Source organism: Uloborus diversus, chromosome 9 (assembly GCF_026930045.1).
Source record: "Uloborus diversus isolate 005 chromosome 9, Udiv.v.3.1, whole genome shotgun sequence".
NCBI lineage: Eukaryota > Metazoa > Arthropoda > Arachnida > Araneae > Uloboridae > Uloborus > Uloborus diversus.
The window spans coordinates 29,875,616-29,895,988 of NC_072739.1; the positions used below are offsets into that span (position 1 = coordinate 29,875,616).

At 31.6% G+C, this 20,373-nt stretch overlaps 1 protein-coding gene across 1 annotated transcript in view; it reads left to right on the forward strand.

Moving 5' to 3' along the window:
* LOC129229802 (EP300-interacting inhibitor of differentiation 3-like) overlaps positions 1–20,373 on the forward strand; it is a 58,017-nt gene that overhangs the window by 35,805 nt on the left and 1,839 nt on the right. The window contains exons 6-9 of the mRNA XM_054864179.1: positions 1,619–1,715; positions 9,365–9,456; positions 11,852–11,900; positions 13,916–14,001. Coding sequence (XP_054720154.1) covers positions 1,619–1,715; positions 9,365–9,456; positions 11,852–11,900; positions 13,916–14,001 — 324 coding nt within the window. The remainder of the gene's footprint in view (positions 1–1,618; positions 1,716–9,364; positions 9,457–11,851; positions 11,901–13,915; positions 14,002–20,373) is intronic.

The following is a 20,373-nucleotide window of genomic DNA, read 5'->3' on the forward strand; positions in this document are numbered from 1 at the left end:
AATAAACTTTAAATTTGAGCAATCAGTTTACTTACCGTGTACAATAATGTTATTAATTTGTGTGGAAATATCATTTATGTTAACAAAGATTTAAGCATTTCTTTTAAAAATATCAATTTTCATGTTTTTGACTTATAACACAGTTTTCCGTCCTGGCTTGCCAAATTTTCGGAAAAATTGACAGCAAGAGAAGTATTTACTTAACTCTTACTCTATTACTTTTATCAAACTTAAGTTTGAAGTTAAAATATTGAAAATTTGACGAAATTAAATATTAAAAGCAATTAATTTTTTACTATGCATGCGCAAAAGATAGCAATTTATAAACTTCATAATTTAAAAATCACTTAGATCCTCTAACTCGTAATAAAATTCCAGTTCAATATCTTTAAAATTTAGAAAGATATCAGCAATCTTATGAGTAGTTTCGATATTTCTTTAATAGACGACGAATCGTGAGGGATGGTTCGCAAATCATCTTTTTATCATGAATCACACTTAACGATTGCAGACAAGTGTTGCCTATTCAAAAATTATTGAAATTCGACTCATTAGATTGCCGATATCTTTCTAAGTATTTCAGATATTGAACTGGAACTTTACTAGGACTTCAGGGATTTATTTAGGTTTTTAATTATTAAAGTAATAAATTTTTATCCTTTTGCACATGTGCAGTGAAAAATTATTCATATTTTGTCAAATTTTTAATGTTTTAATTTCAAATTTATTAATTTCAATTATGCTTCTCTTTTATGCTGTCAACTTTTCCGAAAGTTTGGTAAGCCAGGACGGAAAACTAAACCCCAGGATTGAAAATTAATAAAATTACTGTGCTCAGTAAGTAAACTAGTTATTAAAATTTTGCAACTCTCTTATTCGCAGCTATTTACAATGAAGGATGATCAAAAACCGTTTTTACTTTCACTAACTTGTTACTGGTCCTCTAAATGCATGGGTGAAAAATTTTTTATTGGAAAATGACAGCTGGAGCATACTTTTCCTGTGACAAAAGTTACAGAACAATTGGTCTTTTATTTCTCTAGAAATCTGCAAAAGTGTGAATTTTTGAAAGTGTCCCAATACTTTTGGTGATATAATGTGTGATAGATCAAAATTTTTTGAGCTATCAATACATCCAAGTTTTAAGAAAAATCTCAATTTGTTCTGTAGTTATTTAAAGAATTTTGAAATTGTGCCATTTTCTTTAACTTCTATAGCTTCTTACCAAAAAACCACTTAATAGTACAATAATGGAAAATAAATAAGTTGCAATCAAAAGGTCATTATGAAACATATTTGTTATTCGCCCTATTTTCCCTCTTTTAGAACTATAAGGTCTCAATGTCGGCTGAGATTTTAAGAAAAGTCGCCAAATTTAGCTAGTTTCAGTGAATATAGAAGATATTTCGTAAAAAAAAACATTAAATTACACTGTATGTGTGGTTCCCTGGTTAGATCCTTTGGAATGAAGTTGGGCCACTTAGCAAAACTGGCAGTAAATAATGGAGTTGTATTATTTTCCATTTTAATACTTTTATTGTAATTTAATGTTTTTTAATTTTCTGTATTTTACCACCATTGTAATGTTTTGCTCTGTTATATCATACTTTCATTATAGATGAGCATAAATGACTCTACTCATGAACATGATGGCATGCTAACTGAAGCAGAGCGTTTATATTCCATTCTAAGACGGTTTTTGGAAAGAAGTGAAAGTAAGATTAAAATTTCTGTGTAATGGGAGCTTCTAATTTTTGATGCTGTAATTAGTGATGTTCCGGATATCCGTATCTGCGGATATTCGAGAGAAAATGAAGATCCGTATCCGTTACTTTTTTGGCGGATCTTAAACGGATCATTTCTATTCTAAATTTTTTTAAATATTTGAATAAATGACTCTTGAATTCCGTTTAAATTAGGTTTTATTCCCTATTTAAATTATAAGGTATCATTTCAGAAGCCAATTTGTATCCCCCCCTCCCTCCCCCGTTGCAAAAAGGAAGGGGAAATACGTTTTAAAAGTGTGTATCAGTGTGTCTTTTTGTGGCATCGTAGCTCCTAAACAGATGAACCGATTTTGATAATTCATTTTTCGTTAAAAAATTGACTTGATCGAAAGTGTTCTTAGCTTGGCCTTGTTTTTGTAGAACTTTAATTACCGGAGATATTAATTAAAAACCGACTTAACGTTTTTCACAATTATGGTAGTAAAAATTTACCCGTACGTTAAAAATGTTGACCCTAATTGAAAGAACGAAGTTTTCTGCGTTTGATATTTATTTGAAACTTCCAACTTATATACAGTATGAGCTATAATTTTGTTAAGTAAATTTTAAATGCAATTATAAGCCTTTAAACACGTGATTAGTAGCGATTTCATAGTGGGAAGATAAGGAGAAAAAGCTCAATGATTTAAAATTTTTACCTGCTGTCAGTTCATATTTGTTAACAAATGTGTAATCTGACCCACGAAATTCATCTTAATATGAGGTCGGCTCTCTGGGACATGTTTTGCTTTTTTAATTTTTAATTAATATTAGTTTTCGTTATTGATTTGGGGTTTCTGTTGTTCTTCATTTTTGTTTGTCTCGGCATCCTTCAAAAAAAGACTAAATTCTCTATTTACTGTTTTCAAAGGTGTTCCCGGCTCTGTATTTCGTCGGTCGGAGTAAGTTGGAGTCAGCGCTGCAGTTATGCTGAAATAAAATGCGAAAAATTATTTCTAGCCTGTCCAGTAGCAGCTTTACACTCTTGCTCCTGTATCCTACATCTACCGAGTAAGCTAGAAATAATTTTTCACATTTCATCGAAGTATTAATGCAGCGCTGGCCCATTCCTTCCAACTCTCCCTCAATTTTAACGGAGATTTCTTTAAAAAGTAAATCCTAGTCTTAATTATATTTTTGCCGCAGTTGACATTTTTTGAAGAAAATGCCATTATTCTGACGGGAATACCTTCCGTAACAAATTTTACTCTTGGATAGTTGAATTGAGTTAAAAAAAATTTTTGAGATCTGTATCCGCGGATCTTGACACTAATGATCCGGATCCGGATCCGTATCCGCGGATCTACTTTTTTAACGATCCGGCGCATCACTAGCTGTAATGTATACTTTGTAGTGATTAATGGAAACATTTAAATCAATACAGTAGAGTCTCGAAAATCCGGGTCTCAAAAATCCGAGGTTCCGCTTAATCAGAGGTGTTTGTTATTATTTTTAGGGTATACTTTTTATGGACAAATATGTTTTTATCTTAAAATTAAAATATTTTGCGATCTAGAACTTTCCTAACAATATACAGTAAGGTAATAAAAAGAAATTGAAAGGCTTATGTTAATAGCATTTCCCAAGTGACATGAAATATTCGTCGACTGTTAGAGATGGATTAAGTAAGCCTTGGAGAAAGTAGGAAATTGGTTGATACAAAAAATAACTTAAAATTAAAACATTGTTTTGCCTCAAAGAACGTACAGTATTTTTTTTTTTGGAATATCCGATTGCAATTTAAAAGGGAAGTGCAAAACTTGACGCTGTACGAAGGGTATAAATGAAATTTTATCCTTCCATGACTTACGTTTTTGCATTACGTGAGGTACATACATACGCTAATGCACAGAAACAAATGTCACCACAAAACTCATCAAAACTTATTCGAGGACGACCAAAGGGCAATTTTGATTGCTTGCAAGTTTACACACAAGAATGTGCAGACATTAAAACTCGTTTAGGGTTAATTAAAACATAACTTCATGTTGATATTTGAGTGATAAGTTTTTAGAGGAGACAACAATATTTTCTTCTCATATCGTAAGGAAGTAAAGAGCGCATGTCCTTGGGTAGTCCAAATAATTTTTCGGATAATCCGAGTTAGGGTGAGCCCCAATTATCTCGGATTTTCGAGACTCTACTGTGCAATCAAAATTTCTTTCTATCTAACTTCACTGATACTATTTTCTATAGCTTTTTGATTTCTGTTCTGTTTATTGGAGAATGCTAAATTTCTGTATAAGAATTGATACAATAGGCCAGGGGTTTTCAACTGGTCATATACAATATACATGTGTCTTCTGGAAGTTGAACATTTGAAAAGGGGCAACTTTCAGACATGTGATTTTTCAGTATTTTTATTGAACTCAGTATTTTTTGAGACAGCAAAATACTGTATATAGAAGAAAAGAAAGGGCATTGGAAGTTAAATTCAACTTGTTCCAGTTAATTTCATGCATCCAATTAAAATAGTCTGCTATATAAATACAAAAATACACGGGAGAGCTTTCAGTTGTAATAAAATATACTATCAGTGTTGTGTTAGTTCACACAACCATGCAATTTCAGCATTTTTCACCCTGTTTCTGTCACATGTCTGAACATTTAAAATGCATACAAAATTATATTGATAATTCTGAAATTTACTTATGATAAAAGTTAGACCACTATTGTATGGTTGTACATTTAAAAAAAAGTATTTAGTTAATTGACTCTTTCGGGTTACAACAACTCCTTAAAAAAGTATTTTCAAGTTCAACAAGCTTTTGCTGAGGAGGATTTCTTGATGTATTAAACCAAGCTGGAGCCTAACATTATCCGGAAATCTCTACCCTTTAATTTTCTTTTTCAATTTTTACAAATTAAAATTTCTATTTCAGCACAGAATGTTTGGAAACTATTCCTAGAATGGGGTCAATAAGTTTCAATATGACTGAGATAATTATGATTAATTTATTTGCATGTCACTCATCTTTATTGATAAAAGTGAAACTGTCTGAAAGTTAACTTTCAGAGAGATAATTGTTTTATTAGTTAGTGTAAAATATTTTAGAAAGGGAAACATTTTACATCCGTAGAGAATCAAGTTATGAATGATTTAGTTAAAATTGTTACTTTTTATTTTGGCTACTTGTCTTTGAATTTCATCTGATTACTAAAGTTGTCTAATAGAAAAAATAGTTTTCATGTTAGTTTCGTGTCTTTTAAGTTCTCAGTTTTTGGCCTATTTTTAAGCACTTTTATTATACTTGGCCTGATTGTCACAGAGAAATCTGAGGCCTGGTTTTGCTTATATCTCAGCAACTAGACCACTTAGAGACTTTGGAATTTCACTAAATGATTTGCTTAATCTTAAGGTACAACTTAATGCTGAAAAATTAAAATTCTAAAATAAAATTATTATTTCAGTTAAGATGGAAAACAGCAAATTTCGTGTAATTTCCCCATTAAATGTTTAAGTATAAAACCCATTGTTACAAATTTTGTTGCCTTGCAACCAGGGGTGATTGTGACTCCATGAAAAAATACCTGAACTTTTTTCCCCAAGAAGAAAAAATGTTTTGATAGGCATATATAAACATTACGTGTATGTACACATTATTTATATACATAATTATTTGTTGGGGCTAAAACTCGAAGTTTTTATTGGACTTAATACGTCCATGTGCATGGAAAGAATTAAATTCTTTTAATTTTTCTAATTTTTAAAAAATTTTCAAAGAATGTTTTATTTTTCTCCATTGTATCTGAATCCTTAACCATTAAAAACATTCATTTACTAAAAGTGCATAAAGATTTCAGAATTAAACAAGTTTGATGCAAAAGGGGCAGCATGTATTATGATCACTGTGCAGTAGGGCTGGGAGATATCCGAATTTTAATACCACGATATATCGCTCTCCAAATATCGATATTTTCGATACATATAGGTCGTTAAATTCAACATTTTAAGGGGGCGGGACTGCAAAGCCTATTACATAAGCATCTGCAACCGGAAAAAGCCATAGGCCATCTTGGTGAATAAATATTTTAGCAATTTATTCTAATAATATAGATATAGCAAGGATTTTCATGCGTTTGTATCGGGGAGGGTGGGGAGGGGGGATCATGAGGCAGATTATACCACAGAAACTTTTGGAGAAATTAATTTAGAAGAATTTAAGTCTTTTTATTAGTGGGTGGCAGTTCTTGACGGAAGAGGGGGCTTGATAATATTGAGGGGTACCATCGCAGTCGGGGGGAATGGGCACCCCTACTTACATCATCTGCATATTAAGATATGCAACAGAGAAATGCTAGACATCTTGAAAAGAAAATATTAAGGGGGAAAATATCAAGTAACCCTCCTTCCTCTTCTTATCCAGCCTTTATTCCATCTCCCACCACAGCTGTTCTTCAGTAATTACCATAGAGATTGCAAAACATGAGACATGACGGTAGCTATTTTTTTTATATCAAACGAAACGTCTTCAATTTGGTAGTTTCGGCGTTTCATTAAACATCGACCTAAATTTTACAAAAGTGGGTTTTTCTGAAAATAAAGGAGTTCCGGTATTTTCGAAGATGAAGATACCGGAAATCAAGATGAAAATACCGGAGATCCGGTAAAATACCGGAATACAATCACCCCTGCTTGCAACAGCAATGTTAATAGTAATCATAATGAACATTTTGAATTAAGGCTTCTCTAGAGCAAACATGAAATGTTCTCATCAATGAAAATAATTGATAATGGGGCTAAGTACAGAGACGTATTAGGATCTTTACCATGAGTAATTTATGTTTTTAACATATAAATTAGTTTGGGAAATTTATATTCAAATTTCCTTTCAAATTCAAATATCTTTAATATTCAGATAGTTTCAATTAAATTAGCACACAAATGACTCCTAGAGAGGAACAAGGATTCATTTTTAGTGCCAACTGCTTAAAGTTTTAGGCCCGTATATTGGTTTATTTCCTTTTAGTACGGAGCATTTATGTGAAGAAATAAGGTGAAGTTTCGTGATGGAACACTATTCTATTTCTGAAATACATTTACATTAAAAAGAATGAAATAACAGATTTTTTAAAAAAAATACTAAGCACTTTTTATAATGCACTCAAAAGGACAAAATAACTTTTTTGAGTCAGAAAGGACATTTAAGTATTCCTGTAGTTTTCAATTATTCCAAGAAAAATGACCCCTCAAATGAAGAAAAGTATGACTTGAGTCATTTCGAACCAAACTTTCCCAGAAAAAAATGCATGTTTCAACACTGAAATTTATGAAAGCTAGATAATGATAAGAAATTCTCTACATGACTTGAGCCGCACTTTTCTTAGTTTGTGGTGTCATTTTCTTGGAAAAATTGAAAACTACAGGAATACTTAAATGTCCTTCCTGACTCAGAAAAGTTATTTTGTCCTTTTGAGTGCATTATAAAAAGTGCTTAGTATTTTTTTTTAAAAATCTGTTATTAATTGATACTGCAGAGGCATGTACAGTAATCTGTTTTGAATTTTCATATGTTGCTGCCTCCTCAATTTTGTTGTGATTCTTCAAAAATCGCATTGATGCTTCTAAGTAACAACCATGTTATGACTGTGTTACAAATTTGCTTTTGTGAAAGAAAAAAAAAACTGTTAACATCTTCAGGATGGTACTTCTTTTTTTTTTTTTTTCTGCTGATTTTTCTGTGCAGATCATCAACAAAATGACTGTTGCTTAGAATTTAAAACAAATTCAAAAAAATAATAGATAAATGAAATATTTTTTTAATTTATAGGAGTTTTGTTGTCATAATAAGATTATCAAGATACTTTTTTTATAAGTCCCCATCCCCCCCCCCCCACACACACAAATTATTTGCATTTAATATATTAAAGGGAAAAAAACAATTTATCTGATTGCAAAAATTTCTAATATTGCTAAATGTGATAGTTTTAATTTCCACTTCCTTGTCATGGAAAAAAAAGTAGTGGTGTACTCCCCCCCCCCCCGGCAAGGCATTTTTAGGAGGGTGCAGCACCTGCCCCTTTTTAAGGTAACCTCTGGCTCCTTGTCCATTTTCTGAATGCTTTGAAGTTTAAAACAATACTTAATTACAAATGAAAATCTTCTGTATAAATTTCCAGAAGTATAACTGCCTTAGTTCTCTTGTCCACTAGAATGGCATGAGAATACTGATAGTGATGATAAAAATAAAATTAATTGTATCTTTAAATAACACAAAACTTTATTTCTGATTTGAAAATTTGTATTTACCCTGTCTATATTCTTCACAAAACATATAATTTGCAGAAAAAAAACTTTTAATATAATTAGTCAAACCTTGATATCTGGAAAGAAAAATGTCCCCCTGCATTTTACATAAAAATTCAAATGTGTTTTCCATTGTTGTCTCAAAACTTATTTTTCGAAACCCTTGATATGTGGAAATTTTCGCGTAGAAGCAACTTTTAACTGCTGTTTTTCCTCTGCCATTTTTATTGCAGAACTAGTTTTGGAGGCATCTGCTTGTTGTTTTACTTCCCTGTTCCTGGAAAGTATAAGAACAGGGGATTCGGGCAAGGTTATAAAGGAGTGTGAGTATGAAGAGGATGCCGTAGCCTTTTTTATTTCAGTGTTTTTTCCCCAAAGTTAGAGTTGTGCTTTTCTTTAGAACAGGACGGGGGTGGATTTTTCGTAGCTAAAGTGAAAACAGGTTCCTCATCATTCTGCATTTTTTTAACTGTAAAAGATGGCTAATGAAAAGCTTAAATTGAATGTGCTTGAAGATAAAATTTGAACTTTGAAGTCTGTAGATGCAAGAAGAAAATTGAAATTGCTTCTAATTTTAAAATAACTTGTCAATTATTATGCAAAGTGGTCGCATAGTACAATGTAAATGTATCGTATGTATGTGCAATTGTAAGACTGACTTGTAATTTTTTCACAACCTTGAAAACTTGAAAATTCGATACATCTAATTTTTTACCCTTTTCAAGAGAAATCAAGGTTGTACTGCATTAGATTTTGAAGAGAAGATCAGTTTTCAAACCAAAATTTTGCTATTGCAAGACATTGATTTTCGATTGATAGATTCATATCTAATTTGAGTATAAATCTGAATTTACTCATTTTCTAGCATAATTATTTAAACATGAAAAAGCTTTTTGTTATTTAAGAAAATGATTCTTGGAAAAATAGTTACGATTTTTGTGCATTAAATATATATAATAATAATAATAACAGCACATTTTCTACAAAAAAAAAATCTTCTGAGAAAGAGCCCTTTTCATTGACTAGAAGTGCCCTTTTATCAGGAAGCACTTCGCCCCCTTTTTGACCTGGGAAACACTAAGATCAAGATAGTCCATTTAGCTTGATTTAAAAATCTACAAGAGTCATATGTTTGGTTTATTACTCTACATAGAGAAATGTTTGACTTGAACCTTTGTTCAATTTCTGATAAAACTTCTATTAAATTTATGCATTTTGTTTTTAGAAAAATAAATGAATAAACATCAAAAAAGAAAGAAAAAAAAAATTTTTCCATGTAAATTTTATCTAATATTATTATTTAATTTTGTGTCAATGCTGAGATTAAAATCTTTCTCTTTTTTTTTCTTAGATGGCTTGGTTTGTTATTTTGAATTTGTGACTGATCCATCATCATTTTCAAGAACAGTTGAAAATATATTTATTATGTCATTGCTTATAAAGGTTTGATATTTTATGTTTATTGTTATATTATTTTTGAATGAAAGCTGTATGAAAGACATACCTTTCATAATTTAATTTTACCAATGAGTTATTTCTTTTTTAATTTTGCATATTTTGGAGAGCGTTATAATAAGATTATATTTGACTCAATACTATCAAGCATTGACAAAATCTTAAAGTGCAGTAAAAGTTTTTATTTCCCTCAAACTAATCCATAAGCATTAAAACACTAAAATGTACATTAATTCAAATTTCAAATTATTGAAAAAATTGCCATCCAAAAACCATCCACTTAAAGTGGCTGGAGAAAAGTTTGAAACATGGTTTTTGTTTTTATCAAAGCTGCTGAATCTAACGGTGAGGGTACAGTTTGTTATAACTTTCCCGTTTTCTAGATATACACAATTGACATATAATATATAATAGTATATTTCAATGGTGTATGTCTCTGTAGTTTTCTACGTAATGCTTTTAAGACTTACAGTAGTCAATTGTCATTATCTTATATAATGTATTAGTTTTCAATTCCTATATTAAATTCAGTGTCCATTTTGAAGTAGCTCCAATTCAAATCTAATGTTTTAAAGTTATATGAAAGTTTTCCAGATCCTGTCCTGTACACTAAGACTTACAGCATTGAAATATACTATTACATGCAGGGTTGCCAAAATGCTCTGCAAAAAAAGCAAAACTCTGCAGCTTCGCAAAGAAGTTATTTTTCTCCGCAATTATTTTTATTGCTAGTGCTTAAAATGATTATCAAAGAAGAAAAACAATTTTAGATTAGTGGTTTTAGTTTTTTTATTGATTTTTATACAAAATATCGAATTGTTCGGCAAAATTTTTAAATGTTCCTCAAAGTCACCACAGATGATCCTCAAACTGTTTATCCAAGGTTGGCAACCGTGTTATATGCTATATATTTCAATTGCATGTATCTCAAAAATTAGAAAGTTCCAAAATATTATACCCCCATAATCGGACTCAGCGTGTTCGATAAACCAATTTTCTATTTTTTTTCTGGAAGAACAAGTTTATACCATTCTTTCTTTAGACGTAATCTACAATTAAATATATTCATTAAGCCATCTGAAATATAGCTTATCGGAGTTCGAATACATTTTAAGTGCTTAATAGGGATGAAATGAATAAAATTTCCGACTCAGTAATAGTTTTGCTTAAACCATCAGTTTTGTATAATGGTGTTTAGTTTAACGTAATGCATACAATTACATTGAACGAAAAGCAATAAATACTTTGTTTACTCTAACCAATGTAAGGCCCATTTGAACGCAACTCTAAATGGCTAATGTTGAAATTATCTTAGCTTTAAATAAGAATTATTTATATCTAGTTTTTCAAAATGATCACGAAGTCAAAACACATTTGCCTTCAAATTTTTGCTCTTTCCATTTTTCACAGTACCAACAAATAACAGTTTCCTGAAGTATTATATTCCTTTGTTTGCTTTCGCTATCAATTTTTTAAAACAAGGTACAATGTAGCCTGAAAAATATCTATAAAGTTTTAAATGTGTATATTTTTTTCAAGTATATAAAATATAAGTGTCAGGTTTCTGTGTCTGCGTAGCTCTTATTGCACACTTGCTCTAATGTTCTGCGATGTTATTTTTAAAAGGAAGTATGCTTGATTGCATTTTTTTCATGTTATTTTAAAGTGCAACCAACTTGATGCAACTTTGTTTTCTCTCTTCATTTTAAAAAGAAAGTTTCAGTATGTAGTATTTTGCTGTTTTAGTATGGGACCCCAATTTCCAAATCCGGAAGACCTAAAACCCTTATCTTTTTTTTTTCCAAATATTTCAGAAAAAGAATTCTTTTTTTTTAGCTTAAATGTTCAAAATTGTTGATTCGGCTATTACTTGTTGAAAATTCAGTACTTGCAGTTTATTTTCAAGCTTCTTCGATGACATGTGCCATGCATAAATTGTTTTGTTGTAATTGAGCAGCAATCTGTTTGCATCTACTTTCAGTTAACGATGTTTGTTTCTCATCAGTATGCAATACAAAGATTAGTGAGGAAAAATACAAAGTTAATTTTACTATAAATATGTTTTATTTATTATATTGGTTGGCACACTATATTTCACAGTAATAAAAAGCAACTTCAACAAATCACATGCCAATGCAAATTATCCCTGACTTTTTTACGCATATTTAGGAATAATTTCTTTGAGATTGATCAAGGGTGGAAAAAAAAAAAGCGAGCCAGAAAAAACATGCAAAATGTTGCACAAACTATAGTTTTGGCAATTTTTCAAGTCAGAATCAAAAATCAGGAACATTTGCTGGTCCGAGCCTTCTGGATTTGGCGTCCCATATTGTACTTTCTTCATATTTATTGTATTTGAAGCTTTTTTTTTGTTTTCTCTTAGGAAGGACATGTTCGTATAATTGCTGATGAAAATGGATTGCCATATTTAAGTAATTAGCTATTGAATTCAATTTTAAATTTGAGTAACAGCCACTCTCACGAAAATATTTTAATTTTGTTAGGGCTCATGTTTTTCATCAAGAACTTATTCAAACAAGTCATGTCTGACATATTTTAATATTGTTTATCAATTTTTAACCCAAGGGGCAGCAAGAAAGGGGGTTGTAAGTTTGACATATGTATATCGTTGGCTCAGAGCAACATTAAGCCATCTAATCCTAGAAATAACACTGAGATATCCTACTGTTGCTCTGAGTGGACAATATGTGTCTTTCTGTGGCGTCATAGCATCAAAACAGAGAGACTGGTGATGTTTTTTTCCCTAAAGAAGACTTGATCGAGAGTAATCTTAGCTCCAACTTGTCTTTGGAGGATTTAAATTACCATACACGTTAATTTAAAACCGAATTAGCCTCTTTCATAATTTCGGTAGTAAATACTTACTGGTACATTTAAAATGTTGTTAGCAATAAAAAAATAAAACATTTTTTTCTGCATATGGTGAAATTTGTTTGAAACTTTCAAGTTATATACAATAAGAGTTACCCTTTTTTAATGAATGTTAAAAATATAATTCTAAACTTTTATTCACGTGATTTGTAACAAGTTCATTGTTGGCAAATAAGGAGAGAAATCTCAATTATTTAAAATTTTCATCTATTACCAGTTTCTATTTGTTATAAAATAACATACTTGTGATTGATTTTTATTTTACAGTTATTTATTTACATAAAATAGCAAAGAAATATGTAATGCCCAGCACAATAGGTTTCTGGGAATGTTAGAACTTCAGCTTCATATGTTTCTTGCACCACATTTCGACCTCTACTAATGTTTCCCTTGCTGCAGCTTGTGTGGGAGGAGAGAAGAGTGGCTGTCATAATTTTTTATTTGTACCAAACTATGTCTGTATTTGTCATAAATGTAAACGATGAAATATTGTTATAAAGTACAGTACAAGAGTTTTATCTATAAGTTACCTTTTTTGCATTGATAACAAGGTCCCCTGTGATCATAAGACATGCCTGAATTCCACTCCCCCCCCCCCATTTCTTTTTTTCATTTTTGTGCTACATTAATGTTGTTTTGCCCAATAGAACTGTGTTACAGTCAAGAAAATACAGTAGAACCTCTCAATAAGGGACATTAATAGGACCAGACATGTCCTTTAAATAGAGGTGTCCCTTCTTTGGAGGTATTTTAGTTTATGCATGCAGTGTGTTAACTCAGTATAATTGTTTTATTAACTTATTATTATTAACTATTATTATTTTATATTAAATACTTTTCATTTTTCATTCACAACTAAATAAAATTCACACTTAATGATTTTTTTGAAGTTTTTCATATTTCTTTAATTACAATTAAGTCAAAAATTTGATATGTCCAAAGTTTTGCAGCATAAAGCAATTATTTTAAAGTAATTCAATGCATGAATTTGCTTCATGTCTTGTAATTTACATTTACAATGCAAGACATTGTGAATTACAATCAGTGTTCACATTTCAGTTTGTATATAAAAAGCTAGTCAGTCTTTGTGCCCTCTCCTTTGGCGCTGAGTCTACTTGAATAAATATCTGGGTGGGCAAATCATGCATGTAACTTTCAGCAAGACTTTTACAATATATACTTGTTTCTTTAACATATGTTAATATTAAACTCTCCTCAATTAATTTTTAGAGGAAAAGTGAAACTTGAATTATACTAAATTCACTCTTTCTTATGCACTTGTACATATTTTTTTTTCCTCTGTTACTGTCCCTAATTAGAGGCAAATACATGGAGGTCCCTATGCAAAGGTACTGGGGCCAGAAAAAATCCCTTAAATAGAGGTGTCCCTTAAGTGAGGTTCTACTGTATAGAATCGGGGAAAATTTTGGAACTCAATAAAGGAACAATTGAGAATTTTCTTCTATTACATTAAATAAAAGTATTATTTAGATAAAGTCATTATTTAGCCAAAAACCAAGCATTTAAATATTTTCTGTTATTTCTTTTTCTACAGAAGCAGTAAATGAAGATGAGAGACGAGAAAGAAATCCAGCTGCCATGAAACAAACGATTGTAACTATCACACTGGAGGATTGGAAGGTAATTGGTAATGAATTTTAACAAATATACCTAACCAGAAAGTTCAGTATCTTAGAGAAAATGATATTTTTTTAATAAAACAAAACAAGAAGTTCCGTCCAGAACTAAATAAGCATACTTTCTGGTATAAAAAGTTCTTTAATAGCTTTCAAAAAAGAAAAAAAAAAGCTCATCAAAATAAAGCATATCGGATTTTATTCCCCCCCCCCCCCCCGTTGCCAAAAATGTTTTGAGAAGTAAATAAATGTACTTTTCTTCAGAATATAAATAAATAATAATAAAAACAATCTTGAAAAATAATTTTCAGCATCAGAAAAAAAAAAAAAGTCTGCACAGCTCTTTCTGTAACAACATTAGACTTCAAATTTCCTTTCATTTCCTGTTGCCAAAAATAGAATAAATAAGTAAAAACTTCAAAATGAAAATAAAAATGAATATCAACAATCATAATTTTACCGTAATAACTAAGGCATCAGAGTCAAGATTTTAAAATTCCAAGAGTCAGGAGTGTCATTTTCCCTATAAGTTCTCAACTGTGCCAGTACTTACAGAGTCCCAGTCAGACTGTTTTTGTGGAAAAGAAGTTTTCAGTCAGAGGCTTTAAAATTCCTGAACTCTGAGTCAGAGCTAAAGTCAGTCATTTTGCATTTGACTCTGTAGCCCTGGTAAAAACATTTTCGCTTTAAATTCATTTCATTTTGATTCAGTTATAATTATCTCTGACTTGCATTCATGTTAAGTCTACGCGATATGATATTTCGATTTTGATTAATAACTTTTGTTTTATGTTTCTTGAAACCAAAATTTGAGAATGCCATCAGAATCTGCATTTTTTTTTTCTCAATTTTTCGGTGCCAATAAATAATATTTTCGCCTTGTCCTTGATGTTAAAGATTTTTGAACTGTTAAAAAAATACCAAAATCAAGAAAACTTTTTAAAACATATGTTTCATCAAGAGCTTTTTCCAAAAAAGTTTGTTTGAGGAAAATGTTTTTATATGTTCGGTATCTGTATTTGCTTTAAGTTTCCCTGTAGGCACCAAAGTAAGTTATGTTGAACTGTTCAAGATTGAAAAATGGTTGTTAAAATCAAAAAGATCTTTTCTATACACATTCTTCATCCAGAGCTTTTTCCAACCGAGTTTGTTTTTAGCAAAATTGTCTAGTTTGGGATATATATTTGCCTTAAATTTCCCCATAAGGGCTAATGTTAAGATTTTTTTTTAAACAGTTCAAAATTGAACGAAAAGTTGTTCAAAGTAAAAAGTGAAATATGGGAATGAGGTGTCCTCGCCAGGAACTTTTGAACAAAAAAGTTTGTTCGAAACAGATTAACACTGAAAAGTTATTAGGGGCAGACACACATATCGACAGACGCACATTTTCCCCACCTCAAAACCCTACTTTCTAATTTTTCAATTTATTTAATTATTCTATTTATTTTCGACCTTTTTTTTAGCGATAATTTTAAAGATGTATTAAGTCTTCTTTCATGCTTTGTTTTTCCTTCTTTTACTTTTACATAAAAGTAAGCTAAAAAGTGGGATTGCAGTAGTATGCAAACACTGACTTCACTAGTGTTAAAATTAGTTTACAGATTATAGGATACCATAACAGGTATCCTATGGGAGACTATATAGTACCTGTCAGGTGCGGACTGGCCAGGTCAGCTAGACGGGCCAACCACCGAGTGGGCCACTTCCAGCAATTTTTTTTTATTGAACTTAATACATATAAATTCACACCTAACATTTTAAAAGTGTCATAATAAAATAAAATAAAGCATGTAAGTTCTCTCTATGTGAAAAAAGCGTTTGGAAACAGGTTTGTTCTTTTTCCATCCTAAGCAGAGACCAAAGAATGTAGCCAAAGTTCACACGTGCAAATGCTTACCTCTCTTATCAACTTTCTCTCTAGTTTTTAGAGCTCTGGGAGCCATGGGTCCCACATTGAAGAAACGGGAGGGGGCCAGAGAAATTCCAGTCCGATGTGGCCTGAAAAAGGGCCCGGGACGAAAAATAAGGTTAAAAACTGGTATTAGTACATCTATTAACAGAAATTCAAGGGGCCTGCACCATTAGATAAAGCGTCCCCGAACCTGCCATAAATGTGTGGGTCATGCTTTTGGGTGTTGGTACAAATGAGCTGGGGCATGCACAAGAGGGGGGAAGGAGGGACTCCTGTTGGCCCGGTTCTGAGCCTAAAGGGGGCCCTAAACTTTTTAAACGAGGGGTGAAATGTATGTAGGGGCGTTGTGGTAAACAAGATGGAGAGGGCCCCAAAATTTCTGTACATGCCTCTGGTATTCACTGGTTGTAATAGATTCAGCTAAATGCTGTCAGTTAGCAAGATATTTCATTGGTCTATTGTAAATTATCACTATACGAGTATTTTCATCTCAGAATCGCATACGGGAAAGCAAGTCTGCACTACGATAAACTGAATCTGAAACAGGGCAAAATTTCAACTTAGATGGGAGAGTTCCTGAATATAGGCGGATTTGGGATTGCGTTCAGGGGGGGGGGCAAGGCTTTTTTTTAAAGCTACATTAGTTGTAATCAGGGACAGATTAAGACTTAACGAGGTCCCTAAGGTATTTCAGGTATGAGGTCCCTTTTTTGTCCTAAAGGCACCAACGATAGTCCTAAGCCAACAATGGGGTTGTTTCTGAAATTTTTAAAAGGAAATTTTTTTTCCTGAAAGAGCATGCTTAAAAACATAGGATTTATAACCCATTATTTAAATTATATGGCAAAGTTTAATATTTTTTATCAATTATTTTAAATTGTGCAATTTCATTTGTTACGCTTCTGCACATGACATCACAAGTGATGAAATAACATTCACTAATGCCATTACCACAAAGAGCAATATTTAATCAGCACACTAGTGGAGATGCGCCAAAGTGCATCACTTGTGACGTCATAAAGACCACTCATTTTCAAAATCAGACAAAAAAATTAATTAAGACTTAAGCATTTGGAAAATGTGCAAGTTTTCTCTCTCTCCATTTTTTTTTTATTCTATCAATTTTAGTGACTAAAAGTAGAACTTTTGACTGAAAAAAACAAACTCACTGAGAATTTTGATGCAAGAACCAGTTATGTCCGAACTTTTCCCTTTTTTAAAAAAAATTCATTTTTGCCTGGGGAGAATATAGATGTTCCGATTGGTGCAACAACGAGACACAAATGTAAGATCAGGCCTCTGCTATTTAGTAAATAATGTACGAAAGATATTTCCCTTTTTAGCGGACACTGATGTTATTTGTTGGTCTTACCAAAAATGAGTGAGCCTGGACTTACCTGGTTCTTGGTTCCTGCATCAAGGCCCTCATTTGTGTTTTCCAGATTTAAATATCGAAAAATTGCCAGAAAAAGCTTTCGACTCTTCGCTATTCCCTTAAAGTCACTGAAGATGGCTTGAAATTTCACTAATAGAAATTTCCATGGGAGACCTCCGTAATCCTTTTATCTGCCTAAAATTGATTTCAGTTTCAGAAAAAATGCTCAGAGGGAACTAGTGTTTCCCTCCGACCAAAAAAGGGGCAGTGCGCTTTCTGATAAAAGGGTACTTTTTAAGAGAAGTTTTGTCAAATAAAAAAGGTGCTTTTACTTTTTGGTATAGGTGCTTTCAAAGTTCAAGTGTTTTCGATAGTAATTATTTTTAAAATATTAAAAAGCTTTTTGATGTTTAGTTTTAAAGGTAATGCAAAAAACATTCAGATATTTTCTAATCAGATTCTTGTGGATAAGTGATTGAAACAAGGAAATGATGATTCAAGAACAGGCTTGTGTGAATCTTTACCTTTTGTTAAAAAATTCGCTTCTGTACAGTTTTGTTTAAACTTTTAAGGGGCAAGGAGGGTTGATTCAGTTTAGGGTCAACAGTTAGCTTAAAAGCAGAAGGGCACGGCACCCTCCTAAAAAATCTTGGGTGAAACGCTCGCGAAAACTGTCCTCTTTCCTTTTAATGTTTCCAAGCATATTATAAGATTATGTTCTTGAATTTTCAATCTCGAAAAATTCCAAAGAAAGTCTCTGGATTCCCTGTAGTAACTAAATGTAGTAACTAATGTCCTAAAATGGGAGTTTTTAAATGCTTCCAAATGAGATCACTGAGCCTCCTGCTCTCTCAAACGTAACCAAAGATAGTTTTGCGTTTTTTAATAGTTCAAAGTCCAAACGCTTTTGTAGAGAGCTCCCCATGCTTCCCGGCTCCACTAATTTTATCAAGGGTAGCCTAAAATTGCATTTCTAAAACTCCCCATTTCGGAGAATTTCTGGGAAGAGCCTCCGACATTCTATTGTAAACAAAAATAGACTAAAATAGACTTTAATTTTGAAAAAAAAATAAAAAAAAAAAACAAAATCGTGGGGGAACTCCTTCTTTTTCTTGTTCTCTAACGTTACCGAAAATTGTAAAATTGCGGTTTTGACATCTACTTTAAAAATATCGCTTTGAAGGGAACTAGAACCTCTTCTCCCGATTCTTTTCTCCTTAGGTCTCTCTATAACTTTCAACCAATTTCGAAAATTTTCCGGGTTGATTTACTGATTCTTCCTATGTTGTCAGTATAGAAGCCTAAAGATGTGCCTTTTCAGACTTATAACTAGGCTTGCCAGACGTCCCAGTTCCACTGGGACAGTTCCAGTTTTCAGATAAAATGCCGGTATCCCGGAAAAAATAAATAGGAGAAAAGATGTCCAAAAAGTTTTTAAATAATTAACGGTAGAGGATTCTTTTGGGCAATTACTCTTTATCCTTTGTAACATTAACATTCAAAACTAGTATTGAACTAGCTTTTGTAAAGATCTTTACAACAAGATTGAAACCGAAAAAATTCTAGCCAATGTAAACATTATTCAATTTTTCATCCCTCATTTAAAGTCTTTCTTTCAACTAAAGTAATCTGTAAATATTAATGTGTAAGAAATAAAATGTTTCCTGGTTTTGTTTCATAATTAGTAACTATTTATTCATAGCATTGAGAATGAACTGCCCTCTAAAAAAACTCTAAAAACTGGCCAAAGTAAGTGTACCCTTTTGAAGACCAGCAACACTGTGTGGCAGGGAGGGGGGGGGGGTACATTCTGATGTTCCGGTTGAACATTTCAGAAATCTGGCAATCCTACTTACAACCATTAGTATCCTTTCAAGGCAATTAAAAAATGTGTCAGTGTTAACTTTACTTTACGTTTCATAATTTTCTTTTTTTAGAACTTTAAAACTTTAGAAACTTATAGGAAAATAGGAACTAGCGGTAGTTTAATGTCTTTGCTTGACTTGGAAGAATCAAGATCCGGTACTGTTTAATTTAACATTTTTAATTTACTGAGGTGGGCCAAAATATTCTTTTGCCGACTGGGTCAAAATCAGCCAGTTCGCCACTGGTACCTGTTATTGAGGTAGCTCATTCTATGTGAAGATCCTTTTTAACATTGGATGTTATTGGATATTGAATATTAAAAATTAAAAAAAAACTTTTGTTCTATAGCGATTATTTTCAGAACTGCTTGCCTAATTTGAGGTAGGGATACCTCATTTATTTGTAAAGTAGTCATCGATATCGACTATCGACTAGATATCGACTAGTCATCGATATCGACTATGTAATAGATATCATTTATTTATAAAGTAGTGTAGGTTTTTATCCTTTTCACTGCTGAGATAATTGTATTGTTCTTTGTGCTTTTAAACTGTTATCTATGAGCCGGCATAGTAGTTAAAATTTCAGAGGTTGAAGTTGGTTATTTTTTCTACTAATTCGGAGCCTAGTTCTATAAGGTTAAATTGGCAACTGTTTTATATATCGTCCTGTATAAAAGCTCATTTTTAGAACTTTGAATATTACTTTAATAAAAGTGTGAAAGGGAACTATTTAATTTATAATATAATTTGGTTTTTATCTTGCCGTTGTGAAAGACTACAATTTTCAACCTAATATTTTAAGTTAAATACTTCTGTTCCAAAAATAAAATATTTCCATTAATGATACTTATTAAAATTTAAGTTATGCTTGCTAATTAAAGTTTGTATGCAGGATTGTTTATGAAGTGGTCAACTCATCTATAAACACAACTTTAAAATTTGTTAACCATACAAAAACTAATATTAAAGTAATTTTTCTGTTTTTAAATCCTGACCTTGGTTGCCAAACTAAAATTAAAATGAATCTCACTGGTCAGAACACATATAAAATTTAAATACATTCAAATTTTTTCTATATAAAATCACAGCTATTGAAATTTGCTAGTCGCAAAAGCAGAACCAAGAGTGAAAACTGATAATCCTTCCTTATTTATTAAAATAAATTACAAATATTTAACAAACTTGTTACAGAGATAAAAATTTTGAGCCAATGAGCTTTCT